This window comes from Trichoderma reesei, assembly GCF_000167675.1.
Source record: "Trichoderma reesei QM6a unplaced genomic scaffold TRIREscaffold_9, whole genome shotgun sequence".
NCBI lineage: Eukaryota > Fungi > Ascomycota > Sordariomycetes > Hypocreales > Hypocreaceae > Trichoderma > Trichoderma reesei.
The window spans coordinates 887,310-913,189 of NW_006711156.1; the positions used below are offsets into that span (position 1 = coordinate 887,310).

General features: G+C 52.5%; 8 protein-coding genes across 8 annotated transcripts; 3 read left to right on the forward strand and 5 right to left on the reverse strand.

Moving 5' to 3' along the window:
* Positions 1-557: 557 nt before the first annotated feature.
* On the reverse strand, positions 558-2,765 carry TRIREDRAFT_61605 (uncharacterized protein; the record flags this gene model as incomplete). The annotated part of the gene is made up of 2 exons (XM_006965451.1): positions 558-815; positions 897-2,765. The coding sequence occupies 2 exons, from the start codon at positions 2,763-2,765 to the stop codon at positions 558-560; spliced, it is 2,127 nt and encodes a 708-aa protein (XP_006965513.1).
* A 3,164-nt stretch (positions 2,766-5,929) lies between these two features.
* On the reverse strand, positions 5,930-6,576 carry TRIREDRAFT_62091 (uncharacterized protein; the record flags this gene model as incomplete). The annotated part of the gene is made up of 2 exons (XM_006965452.1): positions 5,930-6,367; positions 6,424-6,576. 2 exons carry the CDS (start codon positions 6,574-6,576, stop codon positions 5,930-5,932), a joined length of 591 nt encoding a protein of 196 aa, XP_006965514.1.
* A 1,444-nt stretch (positions 6,577-8,020) lies between these two features.
* Positions 8,021-8,794, forward strand: TRIREDRAFT_107494 (uncharacterized protein; the record flags this gene model as incomplete). Its single annotated transcript, XM_006965317.1, has 1 exon — positions 8,021-8,794. One exon carries the CDS (start codon positions 8,021-8,023, stop codon positions 8,792-8,794), a length of 774 nt encoding a protein of 257 aa, XP_006965379.1.
* A 780-nt stretch (positions 8,795-9,574) lies between these two features.
* Positions 9,575-10,054, forward strand: TRIREDRAFT_107495 (uncharacterized protein; the record flags this gene model as incomplete). The annotated part of the gene is made up of 1 exon (XM_006965318.1): positions 9,575-10,054. One exon carries the CDS (start codon positions 9,575-9,577, stop codon positions 10,052-10,054), a length of 480 nt encoding a protein of 159 aa, XP_006965380.1.
* A 1,153-nt stretch (positions 10,055-11,207) lies between these two features.
* TRIREDRAFT_61553 (uncharacterized protein) lies at positions 11,208-13,938 on the forward strand (the record flags this gene model as incomplete). The annotated part of the gene is made up of 6 exons (XM_006965319.1): positions 11,208-11,370; positions 11,438-11,512; positions 11,572-11,809; positions 11,866-12,018; positions 12,073-13,826; positions 13,892-13,938. 6 exons carry the CDS (start codon positions 11,208-11,210, stop codon positions 13,936-13,938), a joined length of 2,430 nt encoding a protein of 809 aa, XP_006965381.1.
* Positions 13,939-14,169: 231 nt separating this feature from the next.
* TRIREDRAFT_61858 (uncharacterized protein) lies at positions 14,170-14,382 on the reverse strand (the record flags this gene model as incomplete). The annotated part of the gene is made up of 1 exon (XM_006965453.1): positions 14,170-14,382. The coding sequence occupies one exon, from the start codon at positions 14,380-14,382 to the stop codon at positions 14,170-14,172; it is 213 nt and encodes a 70-aa protein (XP_006965515.1).
* Positions 14,383-14,820: 438 nt separating this feature from the next.
* TRIREDRAFT_62114 (uncharacterized protein) lies at positions 14,821-15,677 on the reverse strand (the record flags this gene model as incomplete). Its single annotated transcript, XM_006965454.1, has 3 exons — positions 14,821-14,855; positions 14,943-15,380; positions 15,455-15,677. The coding sequence occupies 3 exons, from the start codon at positions 15,675-15,677 to the stop codon at positions 14,821-14,823; spliced, it is 696 nt and encodes a 231-aa protein (XP_006965516.1).
* Positions 15,678-16,620: 943 nt separating this feature from the next.
* On the reverse strand, positions 16,621-25,641 carry TRIREDRAFT_61715 (uncharacterized protein; the record flags this gene model as incomplete). Its single annotated transcript, XM_006965455.1, has 2 exons — positions 16,621-16,912; positions 16,976-25,641. 2 exons carry the CDS (start codon positions 25,639-25,641, stop codon positions 16,621-16,623), a joined length of 8,958 nt encoding a protein of 2,985 aa, XP_006965517.1.
* Between the last annotated feature and the right edge of the window lie 239 nt (positions 25,642-25,880).

Below are 25,880 nucleotides of genomic sequence, written 5' to 3' on the forward strand. Positions count from 1 at the left end.
GTCCATTTGCCGGGTCGACATGTGGCGTGACAATTGGTTCCATTGATCGAACGAGGAAGCTGGAGGCTGTTTGCTTATCTGATTCGTTCATATTGTTTGCTCCATACTTGATACCCAGTGTATCAAATCATGGAAGAGCGGACACTATTGGTAATTGGAGTTTTAAGGGCTGCTGCAACTTACAGAGACATGAAAGTCAGACTGCTATTGCTAATGCTAATCTCGTTTTCTCTTCCAGGTCGAAGTTCTCAGAATAGCCACGTCAAAGATGCCGTTTCATCTATGTTTTTGCTGGCCCATCGCTTGGTATGTCACTTGGTGATCGAATCCTCAAGTGTAGGCTTTGGAGAAGATTCCTCCGACTCCCAATTTTTGCGCGTCTCGGCCTCTGAAGTGGATTTTCACGAGGTGGTCAGCTTCGACCATTGGTTGAACCAAACATTATCCTCATCGTCCCTTTCATCATCGTAATCTGCGTCCTCATTATCCCCATTGTCCTCATCGCCGTCATCGAACCCTAGCATTCTTCACAATTAGGCAAGCTCAAGCCATTAAGTTCAGCAGAGGGTAGTACCTAACGTTCGAAATCCAGAGAACCTCTTGCATGTCTCGGAGCCGTCGCTGAGAAGCTTGAGCTTGGCTTCGAGCTTCTTGCGCTCCACGCGTATGCTCTCTTTTTCGCCAACAATGGCTTCCATTTCGTCATCTGTCATCTTGGCTACGGCCAGAGGGCTGAGGATCTCGCGAATCTCGGCGACTAATCCTGTTTCAATGACCTGGATCGAGATCTCGTCGATGAATCGCTTGAAGGCGATCTAAAGGTCGCAACAAATGGTTAGCAGCCGCTCCACGTAACCTTGGTCAACTATAAGGGTAAGAGTAGGCCATATACTTACTTCATAATAGGCCTCAGCACTGTCCAGTGCTTCGGCCGCACTCCAACGATATAAGTCTGGCTCGACACTTTGCACCAATTGCCGCCTCATGCTCTGGAAATTCACATACGTGTTGCTGCCCAGATGTACGCTGGTGCTCTCGAGAGAAGCATTGGGGAAGTGAGACTTCAGAATGCCGTCAAGCTTGTCGGAATGCCGCTCGAGACGAATCCTCTGGAGAGCCTCGGTGAAATCACTATTATATGTGATTGGATGATCTTTCCGATACAGCTGAAGCAGATTTGCCGTCTTCAGTTCAAGACTGGCCAGCACAGCCTCCATCTTGGGCTTCACAACAGCCGTCGTAATGGCCTCGTTTGTCTCCAGATCAGAGACGTGGGAGACCAAGTCGTCCACAAAGACTTGGGCCGCACTCCAGACCCGCTTCACATGACGCTTCACAATCGATTCCCACAGCTGTGACTGCTCCCGGAACAGATCCGTGACAATCGTCGGGCTGAAGGAATTGGGCAGCTCTCGGCCACGTCGATGGGCCATCATGTCGACGACTCTGGTGACAAATTCATCTTTCGTGAGCGAGATATGGCTGCTGGTTGTCTCGCTCTTCTTGGAGGAGTCCACGACCCTGTAGAATCGACCTCTTTCCGCCATTTCCTTGGCAAAGTCACGGCTGAGGTTTTGAATAATGGCACGGATGCGCTTGGGATAGCCAGCGTCGGACTCGGAGTCGCTAAAGAAGGGATCCGTATAGGTGCCGTCAACTGCGGCCTGCATCAGAGACTGAAACAACTGACTGATCTGAATCAGATAGAGTCGCTGCTCTTGGGGGCTTGTGCGAGGGTCGCCGAATTTCTTGAGCTCCGTCTCGCAAGAAGCAATCTCGCGAGAGATCTCGCTCATCAGGCTCGGCAGCTCAGACGCAATCTGATGCAACAGCAGTTTGCTCAGTCGACTTCGAAGAGACGCGATACCCAAGCTTGACTCGGGCAAGCTCGCCCAAGCGCTCTTGGAGAAGAAGTCTTTCTCCTGCGTGTCTCGCTGCGCCAGAGACCACGTGTCTGCGTCCGTATCTCTGTTCCTGAGGACATGCCATCCGAGCCGGAACACTACGTCCAGATTCTTGGCGAGGGAGATGTAGCTCTTCTCGCTCGAAGAATCAGGGGCGAGAGTGTCTGGCTTAGTGATGATGCCGAGCGTGCGAAGGCCTCGTGGGTCAGTGTCGCGGGCCAGCTTCAAGACGACCTGGTTGGCGTAGTCGTTCTTTGCGGATATGACCGCTAGGATGATGCTTCGTTTCTTTGACATGAAGTTCTTGACAATCTGGGTGATGAGATGAACATCCGAGGCCGACTGGTTCTTGGTCTCGGAGTGAATCAACCCCGGGAGGTCGACAATAGTGAGATGAGGACGATCCGGTCCGCTGATTTCAATGCGAAGGACATCGTTGGAGAATGCCTTGCCGAGGGTCTTGATTCCCATGTATGCCTTTGCATTTTCAATGAGCTCCGGCAGCTGCTGAACCGAGTCGAGCTGTTCGTGGAAATCGGTGGAAGGACTTTGCTTGTCTCTGCGAAGTGGATTGTGCGGGATGATGGAGACCTTGACCGAGATATGCGGTGCCGTTCGAAGGATGAGTTCCGTCGGGAAACGCGTACAGAGACCGGTACTGACGGGGAATGAGACACCCGATATGGCCTCGAGGACAGAACTCTTTCCAGACGACTGATCGCCGCACACAATGATTTGAGGCAGAGAGATGTAATGACTGATCCCTTGCGATCGCAGCGAATCAATCGTGTTGAGGAGCTCAAGCTGCTCCTTGGAGCAGAGGCCCTCGAGGTTTGCCGATGCAACTTGTGTCAGGACCATGGTGGACTGCTGGGCAACGAAACTCTGACTCTTGCGATGGTGTTGAGAGCAGACATTGCAATGCGTCTAGGGGCAGTATATATAAGACGCGTGGCTGGCTACTGCAGGGCCTCGTTCTCGTTGGCCATTGTTGTTGTAGGCCTCCCCGTCGGCCTCCCGAAGGGCATTCACGGCACTTTCGAGAGGGCGGAAACCTGCATCAGACACGTCACTTGCTGCTGTCTTGCAGCGGCAGATAATTGGCTGGATACGATGTTTTCCTTTGCCACTCTGCATATAGGAACTGGTGTCTACCATATCTCTGCTGCCGTGGACGCGTCCGAGGCCAGTCACTCACCTGCATCTATTGCCTTTTGACACATTAGGGAGGAGCAAGAGACATGGACCTGACGGGATATTGCATCTACCTCCATGGCATATCGAATAACATTGCAGTTTAGTTCATCTTTTGTCTTTTGTTTAAAACATGTAGAGACATGCATCCACCAGAACGCCTTAGATGGCTTTTCATAACGATGCTGAATATGGACTGTCAAGGGGTTCTTTCTTGAGATGCAAGCATCCGGTCTGACGCATTTGGATGTCAGAAGCACGAATCCGGCCCGAGGCAGATTTGCTCGGAGAGGTATTTTAGGCTATCTTCACTATCAAGAAGGCATATGCAGTGACTGAAAATTATCATTGGCTCAGTGAGCGTCAGCCACCACATGTGCATATGCGTGAGGCTGCGGCCTAGAAAGCCTTGCGGACTTGAGAAGAGGGGAAGGGAAACTGACGATATGCTAGATCCTCATCCATCATTACCTAGTAGTTGAGCAAGCATGAGGCGCGTTACTGAGGAACAACTCGTGATATATGGAAAGCATTACTCTGTTGGAAATAATTTCATATTCCGCCATGAAGATTGATGGGATTTTCTGCAGCACATCAGAGGCATGGCTAGACAACACCCCGACTTGCTGCATTGGGCATCATAATTCAACCGACCGTTGTAGCATAGTTGGTATCTCTATGTTTCTAACCAAGGACCTCATGATGGTGGCATTCGCTTGCATGCAGTCGATCCCATAGCTTTGTTATCTCTTTCGAAGATTTGATCCTGGGCCGCTCACAGCTCAGTTTTTCGATGACTGCCTCATGGAATCTTTCTTAATGATGATCTACATGTTGAGGATAGGGCTTAGCGATGGATGTGTCTAGAGAATTTGATTAGAGCCCTGATCATACGCTCCACCAAAAGATCGTCTGTGTTGCTGGAAGATGTGCTGCTGATTTGTTTCACAGGCAATGTCCGTCACTCACGTACCCGCCCCTTTCAAAGGCTAGCTGGAGCACTATGAGCCCAACTGGTTCTCAAGAGCTGTCTCGCTCGAGTCCCTCCACAATCCAAGAATCAGCATTGCTACACCCACTCCGCGTTCTTGACAACTCATTTGGCGAAGAAGCAAGTCCACACGAATCTGGGCATGCCAAAAGAGGGCAAATCAGGTTTAAAGCAGAGTGCAAGCACCATATATCAGTTTGCTACATCCCATCAGGCGTCATAGCTAGAAATCCTAATCAGTCAGAGTTACAAGAGGTCAAGGCTTTAGGTATTTCGTAGCTCACAAATTATGCAGAAAAGGCTACTTTCCGCGTTACCTGATATAATCACGGCCCTGAAGTAGTTTGATAATGACGGACAGGCTGTGACGATGTATAAAGAAGTGGGCATCCAAAATCAATATGAAAAGAAGGGGCTCACAAGATAGCATTCATGATGGATTTCTACTTTGACCAGCCTCTTAGCATGACATATAGGCTTTTACACAAAGCATCCAGAGTATTGGGCTGTTAATAGCTATTATAACATAACAGTAGAGTACATTCCAGGAGAAGATTGAAGCCCGAGGATAGATAAACACACGGCTCCCAAAGTCGGTATACCCTTTGAGCTTATGAAGCCTATAAAACCAGCAAATATCCTAGAGATATCTATTCAAGGGCTCAGAGGCATTCATCTTGGCACGTTTCTAGCAAATATGCTTTATACCAGGAACTAAGAGTGAAAAGGAGTCGCACTGGATGCCTGCAGTAGCTGATTAGCCTAGCGGTAGTAAATACGAATCAATCATTCAATTACCCGACCAGCAAGAGTACAGTAAGATTGGAGTCAGATAGCAAAGATGACATAATGTGAAGTGAACAAAGCCATTGACTTTTTCTGGCCCGGGAGCTAGAGAAGAGGGCCGCATATCCCTGGGCTATTATCAACGGTTGATGTCATGGGTGACATTCCGCGGTGAATCACTTCCGGCATACTATGTTTACAATCGTGATGGCATGGTGATGAGCAGCCATATAGTGGGAGAACTCCAAATATTGCCCGTCATCTGAAGTAGCGGTTGAAGCAGAAGTGAGATCATCACTTGTCGGACACCTGTCCGTAGCGTATCATCTTTCTGCTTGGCATATAAATTGAACGGCGATCTAAACGGCCAGTTAAACGGCGATATTTGGAAGGAATATCGATGTGCATCAGTAGATCAGATCCAAGGGGAACCTTGCCTCCTTTTGATCGTCAAGTTTCGAGGTATAAATAGAGCATTGACAACCCGCTCAGGTGGCTCGTGAGAGAGTATAGATCAATAGACTAGACGGCCGTCTCAACCCTACAAGTCGCCAAATCAACAATGTTCCATTGAACCAATCTACAACTTGGAGTTGACTACGAACGATTCCTTCTGAGACATGCAGAGCATTGCTTAGCAGTGCAAAGCACGGCACAGCGCGGCGCAGCACAACAACTACACCCCAGCGTAACAACTGGGTATCTCCCATATACTGCTGGACTGGAATATGATTCCCTCAACATCAAGCATGCGGCGATTCATGGAAGTATGAGGTATGTGGAAGCATTCGAATAGGATATCACACATTAGAGAAGAGATTCTGATAAGCATCTAGGAAGCGATGAACAAAAGCTAGATGAAGGCGCCTCCATCAATAGACGTATAGACATAGAAGGCTACACTTGGTGTTTTTCAAGAGTGCGAGCGCAAGCTAGATCAAAGTTCATAGACGCATAGAATTACACACGGAATCCCATTTCACTCATACTCAAAATATGCTATGCTATAAGTAGAATGCCCGTGACGCAGGGTCAAGTGAACCACATCTCACTGCTATCTCCTATTGATCAACTGCAACGCCACGTTCAGCGTATCGTTCTGCACCGACTCCAACGGCGGAACGACACTGATAATGGTAGCATCGTACTCGTCAATCCTCGGTCGTTCCAGCGCCTCAAACTGACTGTGCACGAGATTCGCCTTTGCAAAGTGGTTTTTCCTTGCTTCGGTCCTCCGCTTCAGCTCGGCTTCTGGCGCATCAAGAAAGAAGAAGTGGACGAGCGAATATCCGGCCTTGATACAGCTTTCTCGGAGGACATCTCTGTGAGCTCGCTTCAGGGCCGAGCAGGTGATGATGAGGTGGTGGTTTGGGGATTGCTCTTTGTTGAAGGCCGTAGCTTGCTCATTGATTGCTTCGAGCCAGCCCTGGCGGTCCTCGTCTGTCAATGCTTCGCCCCTGTGCATTTTGTCAATGTTGGTCTTCGGATGAAGCTGTTTTATATAGTTAGTCAGAGTATTGTATTCGGGGTTCTTCCGAAAGCACGCACATCATCGCCCTCAATAAATCGAGCTTTTAGATTTGAAGCGAGGAATTCCGCAACAGAGCTCTTGCCTGAACCGGTCGGGCCCGAGATGAAGAGGATCCATGATTGCTCTCCATTGGCGTTTGGAGGATTATTCTCGCCGTTCACGGATGGCATGTTGTTTGTTTGTTTGTATGTCTTGGTTAAGCCGCCATGAGTTTGACTTGATACTCACGTATACAGAGATGCGATGCTTGCACACACACACAGAGGGTGAGACACGATTTGAAGCCAAGTTTCTGCCTATTACCAGCTAACACGCTTATTCGTACTTCTCAATAAGCAACCACCAGCAGTCCTGTTGCGATGGAAACGCAGATTATCATCGGTGGGATTCCATTCTGCCTCAGCGTTGCATCGAGTCACGTAGCGATGGCGTAAATGTCAGGACCCCTGCTCCTCAGCGTGACGTCAAGACTGGGGCTGCCAGACAGGAGGACAAAGCTGATAATGGCTGCATCGCCAATGATTACGACAAGTTCCGGCTTTACAGTACAATTGAATGGATTCTATTCCTTCACTTGCAAAAGCCCGGGTTTTGCCACATTTCCGGATATTCTGCTCCAGGGTGAACTGTTTGGGTTGCCCAGTAGTTTGAGTCGAGGGTGGGTGTCGTGTTCTTATACAGTAGAGGGATATCCACCTTTTGACTCGGGGTTCTGCTCCTGTTGGTGTTGACAAGCCCATCAGAGCTACTGCAAGTAGGTTGCCATACCCGCCACTTTCTGGAGCTGCAGTCCAATGAGAACAATCCATGTCCTGATGTGGTGCTGCCATGTGCATCATTAGACCCGGCTGGGAATTCTAGTTGCTTCGGGAGGCTCTCCAACAGTGTCTCGATACTGTATCGTGCTCATTGACGGAGCCGGTTGATTGCCCTCAGAGCACGTCGCCACCAAGAGCCTCGTAATATGATTGGAGAGCTCAGATGATCGCGATCCCTGCTCCACACAGCGGGTATGTCTGTTGGACAGGCCGCTTTCCATTGTCCAAAGATTGTGTGATCTTGCAGTGTCAGAGAGGAAGTCATGTGCTGCCTCTATACGCATGCCAAGCTCATGCAGCATCTTTGCCTGTCCTTTATATGTACTCGGTTCCATCAGTCCATGTTGTACATGACATACTGTAGCCCTCCCATAACTGCCACTGTAACCACCACCAGAGGGGTTTCCATGGGACTTACAACCATACCTATATAGGCAGCCCAGTTAGTGCATTCAGTTCTGTACGGATGCTTGCCCGGACATATAGATGCGAGGGTTAGCCACTTACACATGGTCCCTGCTTGCTCAAAGATTTGCTTGGTGAATCATTACCTGTTACCCAAAGCAGTATATATCTACAAAGGGCGATCAGATCAATTAAGTTGGGGGGGCACGTTTCTATTAAGCCGACGAGCTTTTCTCATTGCCAAACATTACCCTATCATTTGCACCTTGGAAATGCACACAACCTGCCGAGGCCTGTCCAGCTGCACAATGTTCTCAATCAATTGTAGGGCCTGATCGATTTTGACGGGATAAGAAACGAACGGAATCATATGCTTGTTGGGACCGAACAAATGGCTCAGGATGCCCCGACGACATCGACGAGCCATCCTCCGCCGCCGCCGCCACTGGAAAGCATTGTCGACTCGCAACCACTTAGCACGCGTATCATTACGGACCCGAACACGAGCGACGCAGTAAGTCGCAAGAAGCTCAAGACCAGCAAGTCTGCTGAACAAAGCAATGCGGCAGGTCCTCGCGATCGGCCCTCACAACCTCTTACCCAGCCTGCTCCCTTAAGGAGAAGTGACCTACCGCCGCCGTCGCCGCCGTATAATATCGACCGGCGTCTACTCGGCCAGGGAGCCCCGGGCTTGGTGGGAGCCACTACTACTACTCTACCGAACAACAACGGGGGGATGCAACGGCAGCAGCAGCAGCAGCAGCAGCAGCAGCAGCAGCAGGAGCAGGCTGGGGGTCAGTCGTCGGATAGACGAGACTGGGCGCAGCCTGGCGTGGTGGGCAAGGACTCGCTGGGCCGTGGACCGTGGCTGGCCCCATCGACATCAGGAGGCATCGCACCGAGCGCGCCGCCGAAGCCTCCTCTCCTCACCCAGCACGCTCCCGGAGTGAAGACGGCAGTGGTGGACGATCAGAACATTACGTCCCTGACGAGGGACAAGGGCAGCATAAGGGGGATTAAGAGACGGCTATCTGTTGGCCAGGCGGAGGCCGAGTTTGATCAGAAGCGGTTACTGAACATAGTTCAAGACTTAGACAAGCTTGAAAAGGAGCAGAAAGACTTTGGACAGCAGCAGCTCCGGGCGATCAGGGAGACCTCCGTCTAGCGTCTACGTGATGAAGACCGTTGAACGGTTTCTACGCTTGAAAGCAGAATGCATTCATGTCTTTACTGTAGTAGTAACTGAAATAGCAATTACACGTCATATGTACTAGCAATTGGAATCAGCTATGCATGTGAGTCGACATGGGTGTTCCCATAGATGTTCCCGTGGGGACCAAGATCTCGTTTCGTTTACTTCGACAATGATATTATTTGGGGACGCTCCGTGCTTCCAATTGATATCCACCCATAAGGCTGATATTAAGGTTGAATCTATTTAATTACGAAATTGGAACGCTGGCATTCCAATGGCCAACATACTATGCATGTATCGTTCGACATTATGAGAGCGATCTACTACACGATCGAATAAAGTATTACTCGAAATGATCAAAACAGCAATCCCGACTCTCAAACCATGAGTAGCAGCAAACTAAGATGGAGGCAAAGACTCAATACATGGTTTGCAATGCCAATCAGGCTGCTCCCTGGACAGACGGGCGGTGATGATTCAACACTAGCATGTCGTTCACGTCAGTGGTTTATCACTACCGCAACGCCCGCCAAACCTTCACCTTGAGCTTTGCGTCATTAGCCGCTGAAGTCGACATCACCGTCTGACTGACTAATGAGCTGCAATGGATTGAGATGTTATATATGCAATGAAGCACATCCGGGAGCGCAGGGTTTTCGATCATTGCCCTTGAAAACCCATACTGTTAACAGACCTCCCGAAACCGATCCCTCCTGCAAAAGACTACGAATTTTCATAAATCTTCACAAAATGTCTCGACAAAGACTCGCAATGACGGCCATGGCTGGCGTCGGCGTTTTGGGCGCGACCATGTATGCCACCTCGAAAGGAGGATCCAAAACCGACGCCCAGGAGAGGAGAGACAAGGCCCAGGAAACTCGCGAGCTCGGCATGGGCAGCGCAGGCGTGGGAGGCAACAGAATGACCGGCGGCCCCAGCAACTCAGCAGCGCCATCAGGCTCCGAGCGAGATCCCAACAACCGCCAGGTCACCACGGCAGAAACCAGAGACAAGCTGCCGTCTGGTGGTGTCGGAGGCGGCGAGGCGGGAAGCAAGTCAGATCACTCTGGATGGCCAAACCCGGCCAATCTCTTGGGCAGCGTTCAGAAGACGGGCAGCAGGACTGGTAGCCGGAGTGATGCGGAGGGATATCACGATACAAAGGGCATCAGCAAGATGGGACCTGAAATAGAGACGAAGCGAGGACCTGCCGACACTACAAGACATTGATCGGATGGAGCTTTATCAGACATAGATATGGCTGCTTTGTATGCCGATGCCATTATTGGACGCTCCATCCGCATTATTCTTGGTTCGTTGCCAAGCTGGGAGGGAATTGATTGGACTCGGGCATGATTTATGTATACAAGGGGTTTCCAATACACGGAAACGACGCTGTACATAATGAAGCTATAATGAAGCTGTAAAAATCATCTATCTGGCCGATGATGCATTCTTCATTCGTTTCAAGGTTTCCCATGGCCCTTCATCAGCTCGGTGCATCGCTTATTGCTGGTTGCTTGCAGTGAACATGAAATCACCACTACTTGCCCCCCTGTCATATACTCCCGCTTCTGCTTCGCTGGGTAAAGGTAGAGCAGTCCACCATCCCAGCACAGGATATAATTTTGATTCTTGTAGATACTATTGCCAGATAATTGAATTTCAGATTGAACCTTCACCCTCGTTGCTACTGTCATCTTATGTGTATGCTTCCATGAGCTTCAATTACTGCTTGCACTTAGTTGAACCACTGGCAATCGTGTGGAGAATTAGTGCTGCCGATCACAGATTCTGACGACGTCATGATCACCAGCACATGATGGCTAGGCTTCTTCAAGAGATCCATTATGTCGGACAAAAGTCTGATGAGATTAGAGCTCAGAGCAACAGAAGGGATAACGCCTCGTTCACACAGCTATGATTGAACTAATACTCTACACAATGAGCCTAAGATTTGAATCTATCTGACCTGTCTCAACTGAATTATGTATGCTCACGATGGTGCTGTCGAGAGTTGCATCGCGAGGTCTGCAGAGGGTACCTTAGATATTTGATACAGTACAAATGACGTTGGACCAACGTCATGAAGTAGCCAATGGATCACATCGCCATTCACCCAGTTTTGGGACACTCCTGACAGAGCAATGTCGCCATTTGCCGAGTGATTCATATGGCAATGTACATAGATTCGCCTGCTGAGGCATATCCACCGCAGAGCCCGAAATGGACAAGGGGCAATAGAGCTGGGGTCGTGAATATCAACAGCCCAGCATCGTCGCCATCAGTCCAAGCAGCAAGCGTTTGTTCATTCTTTTTGTTTATATACATTTTGCATCTGTAAAGTGTCCATTTCCGTGTGTAAACTACGACAGAGACAAAAATGCCTGGAGAAGTCATTGATCAACCGAACCCCCCGCCGCTCACGAGCCATCTCCCGGATACGATAGAGGAGCTGGCTGTCAAGCCCTCAAAGGCACCGCTGAGCAACCTCGACTTGGTCTCGCTCAGAGAGTTCCAACGGGCAGCATGTTACATTGCGAGCGGTGGGTTTTATCTGGATCTTTAGAGGAAGATCATCGATACGAACATCATGATGCTAATTGTCAGCAGCCATGATATTCCTCAAGGACAATGTCCTTTTGGACCGCGAGCTACGGTTTGAAGATGTGAAACCCAGGCTTCTAGGTAACCATCTCACAAACACTTTGGCAGCATCGCACAAACACTGACCTGCTTTCATCAAGGCCACTGGGGTACCTGCCCTGGTCTCATCCTCATCTGGTCACATTTGAATCTCCTTATCCGCGACAGTTCCCAGGACATGCTCTTTGTCATTGGACCTGGTCATGGAGCCCCAGCTGCCTTGGCCTGCCTCTGGCTCGAAGGTTCACTTGAACGATTCTATCCAGACAAATACAGAACCGATAAAGAGGGACTGCATAACCTCATTACGAAATTCTCTGTTCCTACAGGGTTTCCAAGGTGTGTAGTACTACCATCACTTCGTTTTGAGGCGATGAAATGCTGACGCTCTTCAGCCACATCAACCCGGAGACTCCAGGTTGCATCCACGAGGGCGGAGAGCTGGGATATGCGTTGGCAGTGTCCTTTGGAGCAGTCATGGATAAGCCAGACCTCATTGTTCCATGTGTTGTCGGCGATGGCGAGGCCGAGACTGGCCCTACGGCAGCGTAAGCACAGGTTCACACCCCCTCTCCTGGCAATATCACTAACGAACGGGGCAGCGCATGGCATTCCATCAAGTACTTGGATCCCGCAGAGTCTGGAGCAGTCATCCCCATCCTGCACGTCAACGGCTTCAAGATCAGCGAGCGGACCATCTTCGGCTGCATGGACAACACAGAGCTCGTCCTGCTCTTCTCGGGCTACGGCTACGAGGTGTGCATCGTCGAGAACCTGGATGCCATAGACACCGAACTGCATACGGCACTATTCTGGGCCCTATCAGAAATCAAGAGGATCCAAGGAGCCGCGCGATCAGGAAACCCCATCACCAAGCCCCGGTGGCCCATGATCATCCTCCGAACGCCAAAGGGATGGACAGGACCCCGAACGGTCGACGACAAGATCATCGAGGGCTCATTCCACGCGCACCAGGTGCCGGTGACAAAGGCCAACAAAGACGAGGGCCATCTTCGCATCCTGCAAGACTGGCTCAAGAGCTACGACGTGCGCGGACTGCTCCCCGACGGCAAGCCTTCAGGCGACTTCCTCGACATTCTGCCGCCAGACCCTCACAAGAGGCTGGGTCAGTCCAAGCTTGCGTACGACTGCCATCAGCCCCTCGATCTGCCGGACTGGAGGCCGCATTCGGTGGACAAGTTTGAAGAAGCCAGCAGCATGCAGCAGTCGGGCAAGTTCCTCGACGTCGTGGCGAGGCAGAACATGAAGACGTTCCGCATCTTCTCCCCCGACGAGCTGGAGAGCAACAAGCTGAGCGCAGTCCTGGACCACTCGAGCCGAAACTTCCAATGGGACCAGTACTCCCGCGCGCAGGGCGGCCGCGTCATTGAGATCCTGTCCGAGCACTGCTGTCAGGGGTTCCTCCAGGGATACACCCTGACGGGGCGAACGGCCATCTTCCCCAGCTACGAGTCGTTCCTGGGCATCATCCACACCATGATGATTCAGTACTCCAAATTCTCCAAGATCAGCCGCAAGCTGCCCTGGCGAGGCGACCTGAGCTCCATCAACTACATCGAGACGAGCACCTGGGCGCGACAGGAGCACAACGGCTTCTCGCACCAGAACCCTTCCTTCATCGGCGCCGTCCTGAACCTCAAGGCCGAAATCGCACGGGTCTACCTGCCCCCTGACGCAAACTGCTTCCTCAGCACCCTTCACCACTGCCTCCAGTCCAAGAACTACGTCAACCTGATGATTGGCTCCAAGCAGCCCACGCCCGTCTACCTCTCTGCCGAAGACGCCCAGAGGCATTGTGAAGACGGCGCCTCCATCTGGAGATGGGCAAGCACCCACGACGGCGAGCACCCAGACGTGGTGCTCGTCGGAATCGGCGTCGAGGTGACCTTTGAAGTCATCAAAGCCGCCCAACTCCTCTCCAGGCTCGCACCGAATCTGCGCGTCCGCGTCGTCAACGTGACCGATCTCCTGGTCCTCCCCCACGAATCGCACCACCCTCACGCCCTCGACTCCAAGGCCTTTGAAGACATGTTCACGCTCGACAAGCCCGTGTGCTTCAACTACCACAGCTACGCGACGGAGCTGCAGGGGCTTCTGTTTGGCCGCCCGGCGCTGCATCGCATGAGCGTGGAGGGCTACAAGGAGGAGGGCAGCACGACGACGCCGTTTGACATGATGCTTGTGAATACCGTCAGCCGCTTCCATGTGGCGTCGAGGGCATTGAAAGCTGCGGCTGCGCAAAACGACGAGGTCAAGGAGAATCTGTCTGCCTTGTTGGCCAAGGTTGACGACGAGATGAAGAGCGTAAAGGACTATATCGAGCAGTGGGGGAAAGGTGAGTTTTTTTCTGTCAACATCAACGCCAGTTCCCCCATGTGACATGAAGATGCTGACTGCGAGTAGACCCAGATGATATTTACGAATTGGATTTCTTGAAGAAGGATTAGATATAGATTGTCGCCATGACTATAGACGAAATTTGCCTGCCTCAAGAGCGAGATGATTCCCCTGTACTCTGCAATGTCTGATCACACAATGTACAGTAGATCCCAATGAAATGATATACAATTCCTTGTCAATTATCAACATGCCTCAACGTCTCCGGGTTATGCGAAACCCCATGTCCATGCTGGTCCGTAAAGAGAACCTATATCAAAGTCGGTCAGCCATACTTCTCGTCACAAAAAAGCCTCGTGAGAAAAAGATGCGCTTCCTGTGGAAGAGACAGACAGTACCTTTGGTGGATTCTTGACACCCTCCGCTTTTGCTTCTTCCTCCGTCGTCACAATCTTTTCCACTTCCCCTTGATGCTTGCCGCCTCGGATGGGGGTAAACACCTCGTCGCCTTCTTGGATCGGCTTGCCGTCCTTGTCGTGGATTGTTTCCGCCATGATGATGTCGAATTGTATGTAGTCCATCAAAAGCATGGGTAGTCAATCAATAACTTTTGACCACCTGTTTTTTTGGTAAAGTCTGCACACGAATTTTATATGTTGAATTAGAGGAAGGGAAGTGTTATTCATCTGGTGATGTAAGAGCCATGTCATTCGCAGCGGCGTTGCACGGTTTGCAAATCATTCCCGCGGTTGGGAGTGAGCAACTACTAGTGGGAATAGCTAAATCATGACAACAATGACAGACACGGAGAATTTGCCGCTCAGCAATCGTCAGTGCGAAGAAGGATCCCAAATGCTGCAATTTGTATCATCTCGATGCCATCCTAGTCCAGACGGTTATGCTCTCTCTTCCTGGCGGCTCATGATCATCCTCAGGCCCCAAACAGAGAGCCCTTGCTTCTCAAATCACCGCATCATACAACCACCATGCCCTCACTGTCCCCCCTTCTTCCAAGCATAATCCGCATCTAAACCACCACAAGTTGTTAGCAAGACACTCAAAACTTTCAAGAACCAAACAAAAAGACATTCCACCAAAGCCACAAGCAACTCACCTTGATGAACCCTCGGCTCCTCGATATCCCTCCTCCCCTCCTTCTTCCTCTCAGAGCTCACCCCAAACCTCTCATCCCTCTCCTCCACCAGCCTCCAATCCAGCTGTCCGTCCGCAATGTAGCTCGTCATCAGCTGCGGCTCCCCCAGCGGCAGCTCGTCCCCCCTGTCCGTCTGCCAGAGATGATACGTCTTGCCGTACAGCGTCACGACCTTTTCCATCTCGCGCTTCTCCGCCAGCTCCCACGGCGCCTGCGGCACCAGCCGGTTCGGCATCACGAGCATCCCCGATTTCACCTCGTACACGTGCGAGTGCCAGAGGCGCCGCTCTTCCGCGGGCAGCGTCTCGTACTTTTCCGGGGTGATCATGTATTCGATGCCGATGATGCGGGCGTTTGGTTCGGGCGAGTCGTAGATGATGCATTGGCGGACGTCGTCACCTGCGCAATTTAATCTATCAGTGATTTACTGTCGGTTATACATGTGTGTGAATGCATTTTCTTGATTTACGAACTCAGATGCCCGCAGTAGTGGTTTGCCTCTACAGCTCGCTTGGGATCATTGGCGTATGCGTGGAACGCGTTCAGATGAGCGCAGACATTCTTTAGGGGCTTAAAGTCCTGTGTTTCTTCAGTTAGTCGTACTGCTTTCTCCCTGTAAAGCAAGATTGCTTGAGTGAAGAATACCTGTGAGAGCGCTGCTCCGGCCGAAAGCACGGTTTCCTCCTTGGGCAACATATCGCTCGGCGCTGATTCCATTGCAACGTCTGTAGGTATCTCAAGCTTCTTCAGTCGCTACCTTAGTGTTGACTGTGGTGTTTTCAGTGTATCAAATCACGAAAGAAACTGCCCTTTTGCAAACTCGACCCTTTGAAGATTATAAACAAGGTTATTTAGATTGACAAAGTACGAAGATCAAGCGAGGAATTCGGCAAAGGCTCAATGACGTTGGCGAATCATCATCATTATCCAGAGAGGGAGGGTTAGTGCGTGGCGATAGTATCACCAACCCTCGCCCTTTCCACATTTTGATCGAGTAGACTTGGCAACTTGGGCTGTAGCAAGTCGATCAATCCGCATCTCTAATGAATCGAACTTTCGGCAACCGTTAATCAAGAATAATACCTACCTTCAGGCTTCTCCGCAAGAGACAATTGTCAACAACGACGTCACACAGACAGATAAATTGCAATCATTTACAACTAACAACCCATCCCAGATATCAAATTCCAACACCATCAAATGCGAATGAAGGAGAAAGATGCAAGTAAATAAACAAATAAGCTATGTAACAATAAACGCTAAAGCCGTCCCTCCGTCCATCTCTCTCTCCCCTCTCCCCTCTCAGTTTTTGTATCCCGTAACATGATATATTCCTTCCAATACCTTTTGATAACACTTTCCAACACCGTTTAATCCTCTTGACAAAAGTACAGCCAAAAGAGAGAATAGAACAACCGCCCACGCCAAAACGAGGATTCCTCGAGCGCCTCGATACCAAAAGTCCCCCCCCCCCCCCCCTCCCCCCTCCGCCGGCGAGTATGTATGTGTACCTATGCCACAATCAAAACATTGGCTGCCTTCAATTACAATTACACCTTCTTCATACGCTTCGCATAACCCAAAAACTCCTCAAAACTCAGGCGTAAATGCAAATATGCAGCGGCCGTAGCATGGTCGCTCAACTAGTCGTCTTGGATCGTGACTGTGACCAGCTCATCCTCTTGGTCCTCGGCGGCCTTTCTTCGTTCATATCTACAGTTGTGGTGGGAGAAGCAGCGGCCTCCTCGTCGTTCATCGGCTCGGGCTCGTCAGTCTGCACGACGGCGGGGGTATCGCGGTCCCTCATTCGCTGCGTGAGAGCCGAGAGCTTGTCTCTGAAGCCAAAACTACTGCTGCTGCCATTGGTGCTCCCGTTTTTCTTGCGATCGGTCGTATCGAGATGGCCAGCACTGGTAGAAGGCCGCGAATCGCTGCCGCCCGACAGGGTCCTCATCAACCCACTGCGATGTGTTCCTAAGCCCTGGCTGGAGGACGGCCGGAGGAGCTCAATGGCCAGGTTGCTGTGGCCCTCACCTCGGCCAACAGCGTCCACCGGCGTAGGGGGCGTCATGGTAAGATACGACGGCACCTGTGGAAGGTTCTGCGTAGAGCCGCCTGTCAGGTGTGACCTGCTGCTGGCAATGCTACTGCTACGGCTCGCAGATCGAGGAGCCGGGATGCCACTGCGGATGCTGCTGCGAGTGGACCGCGGAGGCGAGCGCGAGTAGTCAACCGGCGATGTACCGTACATGCTGGCCGAGTCATCGCTGTCGTGGATGCTGGGCGCGTAATTCTGCGACAGGCTCGAGGCCATCGGGGAGATGAGAGCAGAGCTGCTCGCCAGCTCCCTCAGCCTGTTCCGCTGCTCCGCGTTGGGCTTGTGCTTTGAGAACTTGTTCCCGATAATGGCGCCCGTGTGCGAAATGAGGGCCCTCACGACAGCCTTCTTCAGCGCCAAGGCGAGATCCAGGTTGGACCACGTTTTGTTCTGCCACTCAATCGTCGGCAGACGGAAGACAAAGTTGTGCACGTCTTCGAAATTGCGCTGGTCTTTGCCCTTGTAGCTGAGACACAGCACAACCGACGGAATCTTGATGTGAGCAAAGGTGATGTAGTTGTTGGCCCGCTCAATCATCTTGGTGAGATCATCCGACATCTGCTTGTCTTCGGTGTTGTGCCTGCTTCTCAAGCCGAAGCGGGACGCCTTCTTGGAGTCCGAATCACGGCTATCTCTCGATGAGAACCCAGTCGATGACCGACCAATAACACCGGGTCGTGGAGTGGCCGTCATGGGTCGCAGCGATTCCACCGATGACTTCTTGGCCAGCGTTCGCGTGGTGCCGGAACGGAAGAGTCTGAAATGGCCGCCACCGCCGCCGCCGCCGCCGCCCTCAGCATTGTTAACGCTGAGGTTCCTCTTTGAAGAAGGTCTCTCTTCTGCAACGCTGGATGACAAAGTCGGCTTAAGCCGCAGCTCAAGCGATCCCGGACGCGTGGAGAAGGAAGGCGACTCCGGTCCAGGCGTGCTATGCCTGCTACTTGTGCTCTTGGGGGACTCGTTGCCTTCTTCATCTGCCTCTGTCGACGAGTCGCGCCGGACGACAATGGCAGGGTTCGTCTTGGCCTCCTCTTCCGCCTGCTCCATGTCCATCCCGGGGAAGATGTATTCAAACAGGCGTTTGCCGACCTCGCGTTCCAGCTGGATCTTGATGGGGTACAGCTCAATCTCGAACTTCTCCATCACGGGAATGCCCGCGATGGCTTCCAACATGTACCAGTAGACCCGAATCATATCGGAATCGTCACCATACCGAGTGCCCGGCCTCTCGCCGTCGTGGTAAGGAGCTATTATCTCCGGGTATGTCGCGTCGGGCAAGAGGTTGAGGCCAAGCAGCTTTCCAACACGAACCAGGTTCATGTGGGAGCCATCCGCGTTGTCGGTGCGGTCGTACTCGAGGTCCTTAAGCTGGAGCTCGACCAGCGGCTCGTTGGAGTCCTGCATGAGATGCCAGACGATATCTCGGACAGAAATGCTCCACTTCAACAGCGCGTTTGACTGCGTGTTCTTCTCAAACCTCCGCTGCGAGCTCATGATGGCCTTCATCATAAAGAAGAGCTCATCCTCGGACGCTGCCAGGTCGCGCTCGAGAGCCAAGCGATCTTCCCACCCCTTCTTGTCCAGAAACAAAGAATAGGTCTGGAAATGCGACTTGATCTCCTCCATCTGTCTGATCCGATCCTGCAGCTTCATCACCATCTCCGGTATCCCACTCAAGTCACTAAAGTCGGACCCGAGTATGATCTTCTCCAGTCGCTCGTTTCTCGTCTTTTCAAGGGGCTCGCTGTACATGAGCAGATCAAGCACAATGACATACATTGCGTAATACTGCGATGAGTTACAGAGAGCGCGAGCTTGAGGGAACTCTACCCAGAGATTGTCCACACGTCTCTCCGTGGGCTCCTGCGTAGTCTCGTCTGCGCCATCGGCATCGGCATTGACCTCGTCGTTGGACTTGAGACGGAGCGTGTTGTACTTGTCGTACCGAAGCATAGCGGAGGTTTTCTGCACAACGCGCTTGAAGCCAAACGGATCGGTGCGGAAGTCGAACATGACCTCCATGGGGACCCATGGTGGCCATGAGGAGCCGGTAGGCGTGCCATACTTGCTTCCCGCATACATGGATACCAAGTTGGTGGTGAACCATTTCTGGTGCGTGACGAAGAACTGCGTGCTGTCCATGTTGACCAAGAACCGGCGTTGGACGAGGCCGCTGACATTGTCTGCGATTCTCGACTTGTCCATGACCTCCACCACTTTGAGTTCCATTCCCTTTGAGGTGACCAGAACGACGTGCTTCTTGTTCTTCTCACTCTGCAGCTGGATCTGCGGAGCAATGAGTCGGACGTGATAGCTGCATTGCGGGTTATACTCGTCGGATATACCGCTCTCCAGGTCTTCCAGTGAGCCTTCTACGACGCCGTTGCTATTGATCGTAAAGCCCGTGCTGGAGCGTTTGCGTCCATCTCCAAGGATACCCTTGATGCGGTCTTCAAGATCCTTGGCGGCATCTCTTTCCAGGGGTGGAGCGTCGGGCGACGTGGGAGTTCCATTGGCTGCTGATGACGCCGGTTCCGAGCTCGTGGTGCGTTCGTTCTTGGCCTTGGTTTGCTCGTCCACCATGTCCAAGATGAACTTGACTGCTGGTCTGGACAGATAATATATAAAGCCACGCCGCTGGCTACTCTGGTGGACGTAGCGCAGCACAATGTTACGTAGCAGGTTGTTCCACTTCAGCTGCATGTTGTGTATCACGAAACGGTTCTCGTATTCGCTTTCAAACTCCGCGTTAGACGGGATCGAGGGCATGTCCATGTGTTCGCTGGGAGTGTCCACGGATGCGGCGTCAGATCGATGAATGCTCGCGGCTCCGTTGAACGGTTGACCGTTGGTCGGTACTCCGGCGTTCATCCGCTCTAGGGTGGTTTCCAAAAATGCCCTCTTGTCGCGAAGCACGTTGGAATGCTGACGGAGGACGTCAAAGTCCTCGAGAATCTCCTGATCCTTGGAGTCGGTGCGTATCACTTTCAGCTCAGCCTCACCCACGTGTCGAATGTGCGCCCGGATCTGCTCGTCCAGCTGTTCCAGGCGCTCCTTGATCAGCTGTGCCTGCACGCTCTTTGGATCATTCTCCTCGCTCATGATGCAGAAGTGCGTAGGCTCATCACCGAACGGGCTTGTTCTGGTAGGATCGCCGGCAATGATGCCCCCAATGTCGGTCTGGCGGAAGTATGTCAACCGAGGAACGTAGGCAAGAGGCAGGATCTTGGTTTCCGGATGGGCCTCGGTGGGAAGTATCCAATCCAACTCAACGAAATCGTCCATATCAATCCAGCTGTAGTCTCCGTCGGGTATGGTAAAGCGAGATACGTCCGGCTTATCGTCCTGATCAAGGGTAAGATGCGAAATTGATCCCTTCCTGATGGCCTCTGTCGTCGTGCCATACAAGCTAGCAGAGACGGCTCGAAGGTCTGCGCAAGCCAAGTCCAAGTGTGCTTCGTGAAGCTTGATCCCCGTGATTCGACTAGGCGAGTTCTTGGTCTTTGCAATGGTGTTGAACTCCTCTCGGCGCTGATGGAGGTCAAGCATGAAGCTGTCGAACCGAACCTTGAGACCCGTGGCGGACACGGCATTCTCTGAATAGTCTTCGGCATCTTTGTGCTTATAGATGTGACTCAGGAACAGCGGAGCAAAGAGGAGGTTATACTTGACAGTCGCCAGATGTCTCCCAAACTTCTTACTGTTCTTCTCTCGTCCGGGGAACAGGCTGCCCTGCCGAATGGGTAGCGACATGGGCCCGCTGAAGAGCCCCCACCAGGCGAAGAAGTGCGTGAAGAATCGAGGAGTCAGATGGATCGTATTATAGCTTCGTGAGGGTTCAAGACTCTGCGACATCCATTCGCGGTCAGCCGGAGCTCGGACAGCAATGGACAGGTGAATGTGACGACTCCTGAAGCCGCGCATGGCGTCATATGGCAATCCGTTCTCGTCGGGCTTAGCAAAAAGCGGGTTCTTGAGAACAACCTCGTAGTGAGGTTTGAAGTCAAAGCTTCGTTTGCCATCCTCGATTGCGCGCTCAAAGATGAGGCCGGCCAACCATTGCACTCTTCCAGACAGCTTCATGACGACTTTCTTAAATTGAGCCGGACCACACCGCATGTGGTCGTTCGCGAGACGACTACTATCGTCCTCTCGAAGTCGAGCGGCCTCTCGTACTTGCATGCTGTAGTCGGGAATGGCAAGGACGTATTCGCCACTGTCCACCGTCATGAACTTCTTGGGGTTGTCCTCCGCATTGATGTTCCATCTGATGTCGTTTCGCCAGCACATGAGGAAGCCCGCGCCATGTCCAGTGACCTGGTAAGGGTCGCGCGTGCCCTTCATCGCGAAGTGCATGTCGCCATCCTCTTTCCAGGCAACGTGAATGCGGGAATGGAAGTTGAGCCGAAGCTTATCCCAGAAACCGACACGCTCGGAGGGGTCGATCTGCGGCTTGGTGAAGGACTCAACGACCATCATCATGTCCTGGATTGCCGGCTGGTAACATGGACCCCAGGTGATCCTCGTGGGAAGGGCCGTATTGACATCCATGTAGACATCTGAAAACGATTTGACTGGGCCAAGGGTTCGCCTAACTTCAATGGCAAAGCATCCTTCCTTGGACGCAGAAGAACCCGTGCTCTTGGGTGGAATGATGTTGACGGGAACCCGCCGCGAGGATTCAAGGCCCCTGAATTCTTCGGCCAAGACAAAGTTCGTCTTCAGAGAGACGGCTTGCAGCCTGGAAGATTGTCCAGTCTTGAGTCCTGGAATATGTAGCAGCGGCAGAGGATAGTCACGGAGCGAGCAGCGAGCTTCGCCCATCTCGACGGAGATGTGCATGGGCACCAAGAGGCTGTACTGCATGTCCTTGGGCATACCTTTGCCGACCTTGTGTATGAAGTCGGGCAGGTCCTGGAGGGGAAACGTGGGCTTGTCAACGGCAATGTGAAGGTTGGAGATATAGGTAGCCATCAGTGCTGGTCTTGGGGGCACCTCCAAGATATTCTCCGTCTCCTCGACGTCGTTGGGCACCTCATTCTGCCCCCAAAACAGGCCGCGCAGCTCTTTGACACCGTCCCGGGATACCTGATAGGCTCGGTCAATTCTCTTCTTCCATGCCTGGGCGTTGAACATATCCAGGTGAAGGCGCGCCTCTTCCGCCGAGACTTTTGCGTTTCCACTTATGCCCAAGGTTTCATTTTCAGGGTCATATCTCGGCATATTGATGTGGCGACCCCCGCGACCTCGTTCGTCTGACTTTGCGGCATCGGAGCTTCGGCTTCGGAACCAAGCAGATGAGGAATCATTCGTTCTTCCACGAGAATAAGCAGATCGAGACCGGGTTTTGCCATTGTTGCCCCTCTTCAGCTCCTCCTCCCGCACTCGGTTCAGCTTGAGACGAAACGCCTCGTCTCTTGTCAGTCTCTGTATCTGCTCCATACGCCCGGCTCGGTAAATCATGCCCAACTTCCATTCGAACGCACCATCCTCCATCTCGAACAGGAAATTTCGCGATCGAACCGATACTCTGGGGACTGTCTTGGGCCCTTCGGGCTTCTTCTCCAAGATGTATTCGTTTGTTCCCGTCTTGAAGCGATGCTGTAGCTGCTGTACTGCTTTGATGACATTGATTATATTATCGGTGATCCGATGGACAATGACCTCGTGCGGTATGCCAATCCGGATCGCCTCAGCCGACACGTCTATGAGCTTCTCTTCGGTGTAGGCCCCTTGAGGAGACTTGTGCTTGGACTCTCGAAGGTCAAGGCGTCCAGACTTGATGCTAACCATGCGCGACCATATGTTGCGCATGCGAGGAGATGCGACGTAGAACCTAATGAGCTTGGATGTAAAGTACGGCGTAGACCATCGCTGACGGCCGGCATCCAGGCTATAGATATGAAGCATAACCATTGGGTCGTGAGGCATTTCCGCCTTGATCTGGACCAAGGCGACTTTGACATCGACGATAATGGAGTCTAAGATGGCAGAGCTTGAATCGGCGGATGAGAAGCCACTGGTAGGAGGGACAAGAAGATCTGGCTGCGATAGCCCCTGCTGCGAAGCTCTTGGCGCATCACCTGTGGTCTTCATGAATGCCTTTCTCAGAGTCTTCATGGCGACGCCCACAGCGTAGTGGCGATAGAGAGAGTATTGGACCATGATGGAACGGATCGAGGACTGGATATGGAACGCCGGGCCATGGTTGTCGCTGGACGCAGAGAGCGAGAACTCGAGACGAGGCACGTTGATGAAAGGCTCCAGCTCCAGCTGGTCGGCAGTCTCAATGATTTGAGCCTCGATGCCTTTGGCATTGAATACCAGGCGACGACCATCACCGATCGTCTGAGGAGGCTTCTTCGCTCTAGTAGGACTGGAAGACGCGAAATCCGAGTCTGACTGGGTGAGAGACCTACTGTGCGTCCGTCTCCTCAGCATCCGTCTTTGCAAGCCGTCCAAACGTTGAGCACGATACTCTGCTGACAAGCCGTCAATATGCAAGGACATGCCTTTGCTGTCGTCCGAAATTTCCTCATCCACGCCAGCAATCTCAATGTTGACATCATTGGCCGTGACTTGATAGCGGAAAAGCCATTCGGGGAGCGATCTGAGGAAGTTGGGGTGCCGTCTGGACTTGGGGGTGGCCCGCTTGGTTGGCTCAACATCGGTGCGCAGCTGGCGCACAATCTGGCGAATGCCGTCCGTGATCTCCGGCCGCACCATGCTGACTGAGAACGACTGGATATTGCTCGTAGCGTCGACGGAGACCTCGGGGTTGGCTGCCAAGTGAACTTTGAGGTCAAAGGACTCAGTTGTTATCAAGTCGAACCTCTCGCCGGAAACAGCTTGGTAGTATAGGTGGTGAGACTGCAGTCGCATTGCTCCGTCAAGAGAATAGTGCAAGTCGTCAAGGGGTGAGTGAGATGACTCGGCATCGAGGGAGACGGATGAGATGGAGGAGATGATGAGACCGTAATCATCTGGGTCCTCCGTCTTGCCAAGTGGAGTGAGCTTGATGCGGAGGACAGGCTCGTGCATAGTAAACTTGATGCTCGCCTTTGGAAGCAGTCGAGAAAACAGGTCTTTCCGCTGCTGCCTTTGTTCGGTTTTGGGGGGCTTTGGCCTGGATCGCATCATGGCGATCAGCAGAGGGAGATGCCGTGGGTCGAGGTCGATGGACGGGGAGGTGACGACCGAATTGGCGAAGAGAATGTTGGCGTTCTTTTCCTCGAAGCTGTCCACCTGAGAGAGCTGGATGGTCTTTGATGGCAAGGTGGTCCTGATTGTCGTGGTCGCCATTGGGATGTACACTATTCGCTCAGGCTTGCCGTGGCCATCGTCCATGCCCACCGAGATGGAGAGAGCAGCCACCAGGGCTTCGTGGGCGATATCTGTGGACGGGAAATACATGCGATGCGCGGGAGACTTTGGATCAAGGCGGTGCAGGTCGATGCCGACTTCCTTCATGGAAGCAGTGAGATGCACGGGTTTCGCCGCCGGGTTGACAGACTCGACCTTTTTAACGAGCCCGACAAAGCTGACGGCAAACTGCACTTCTTTGATACCGCGCAAAATGGAGCTGAAGAACTGCTTCGAGTCGGATACTGTCTTCATCAAGTGCTCGCTTGCATTGCCCAGGGACGCATCCTGTACTTTGCTAACGAATACGTCTACCGGATCTTCCACACTTGCCGCTTTGGACTTCTTCCGAGACAGCTTGAACTTGGTCGCGCAGTGGTGCAGCTCGTCGTAGGGGATCTGGACTCTGCCCAGCTTCAAGGCCACAGTCGCATCCCGAAGGCCTTCCTGCGTCGGATACAAGAATCCGTGCACGTTGAGCAAGGCATGGTCGAGGATCTGGAGCGACTCGTTGCCGTCGACAGCGAAGAAGACGCTGCGTACGGTCAAGATCCATTCGGCCTCGGCGTTTTCCTTTGTAGAGTCGGATCGGTGGAAGAAGAATCGAGCTCGATCGGCCATTTTGTGTCTCGTATCCACTGCAAGCGTCAAGCTGCCGACCTGAAGGCTCCCCACGTCGACCACGTTGATGACCGAGTTGGTCACCACCACATCCACCATGCGCAGCCACTTCACATTGTGGTGCAGCTTCTTGACCTTTTCCTTGAGCTTATGGAGCCGCGCCCAAGTCTCGGCCTCAGATCCAGAGGTGTCTTGAGCCGGAGGAGGCACCTCCAGCAGCGGGTCTACCTCCTCGTCCACCGCACTCTCTGTCTTGCGACTTGCATTTCGCTGCGGCCCGTTCGCGGCAGGCTTCCGCTCGTCGAGTTTCTTGAAGTCGGCGGTAACGGTCAGGTCGCTGAGGACGATGCTGAGCCACGTGGGTTGCGCAAAGGTCGGGCGGTGGACGTTGAGCCCCAGGCCACGGACCTCGATGCGGATTCCGTCTCTGGGCGTGTAGGCAATGCGGCGGAGGGAAAAGTAGCCTATCCGCTGGATCGAGACACCGGTGACGATTCGGAGCACGGCGAAGAGGACGAAGGAGGAGATGTAGAGCAGGACAAGGACTCCGATGACAAAGGTCGGGCTGAGAAGCGCCATGTCGGAGACGGCGCGCAATCAATTACCTGGCTGGGCAGGCGAGACAGCTTCACGTTAGACCAAGTGCCACGAGGCCATCCAGAGCATGCACCAGGAAGCTCGACGCTGCGAGCGAGGTCGTACTTACAGGACACAGGCAGCAGGCAGACCATTCTCTCCCGCAGGGCAAACAAGCAAATCAGTGGGAACAGGCGAGGGAGAGACGCGACATGACAATGAAGAGACCAGATGGAAGAAAA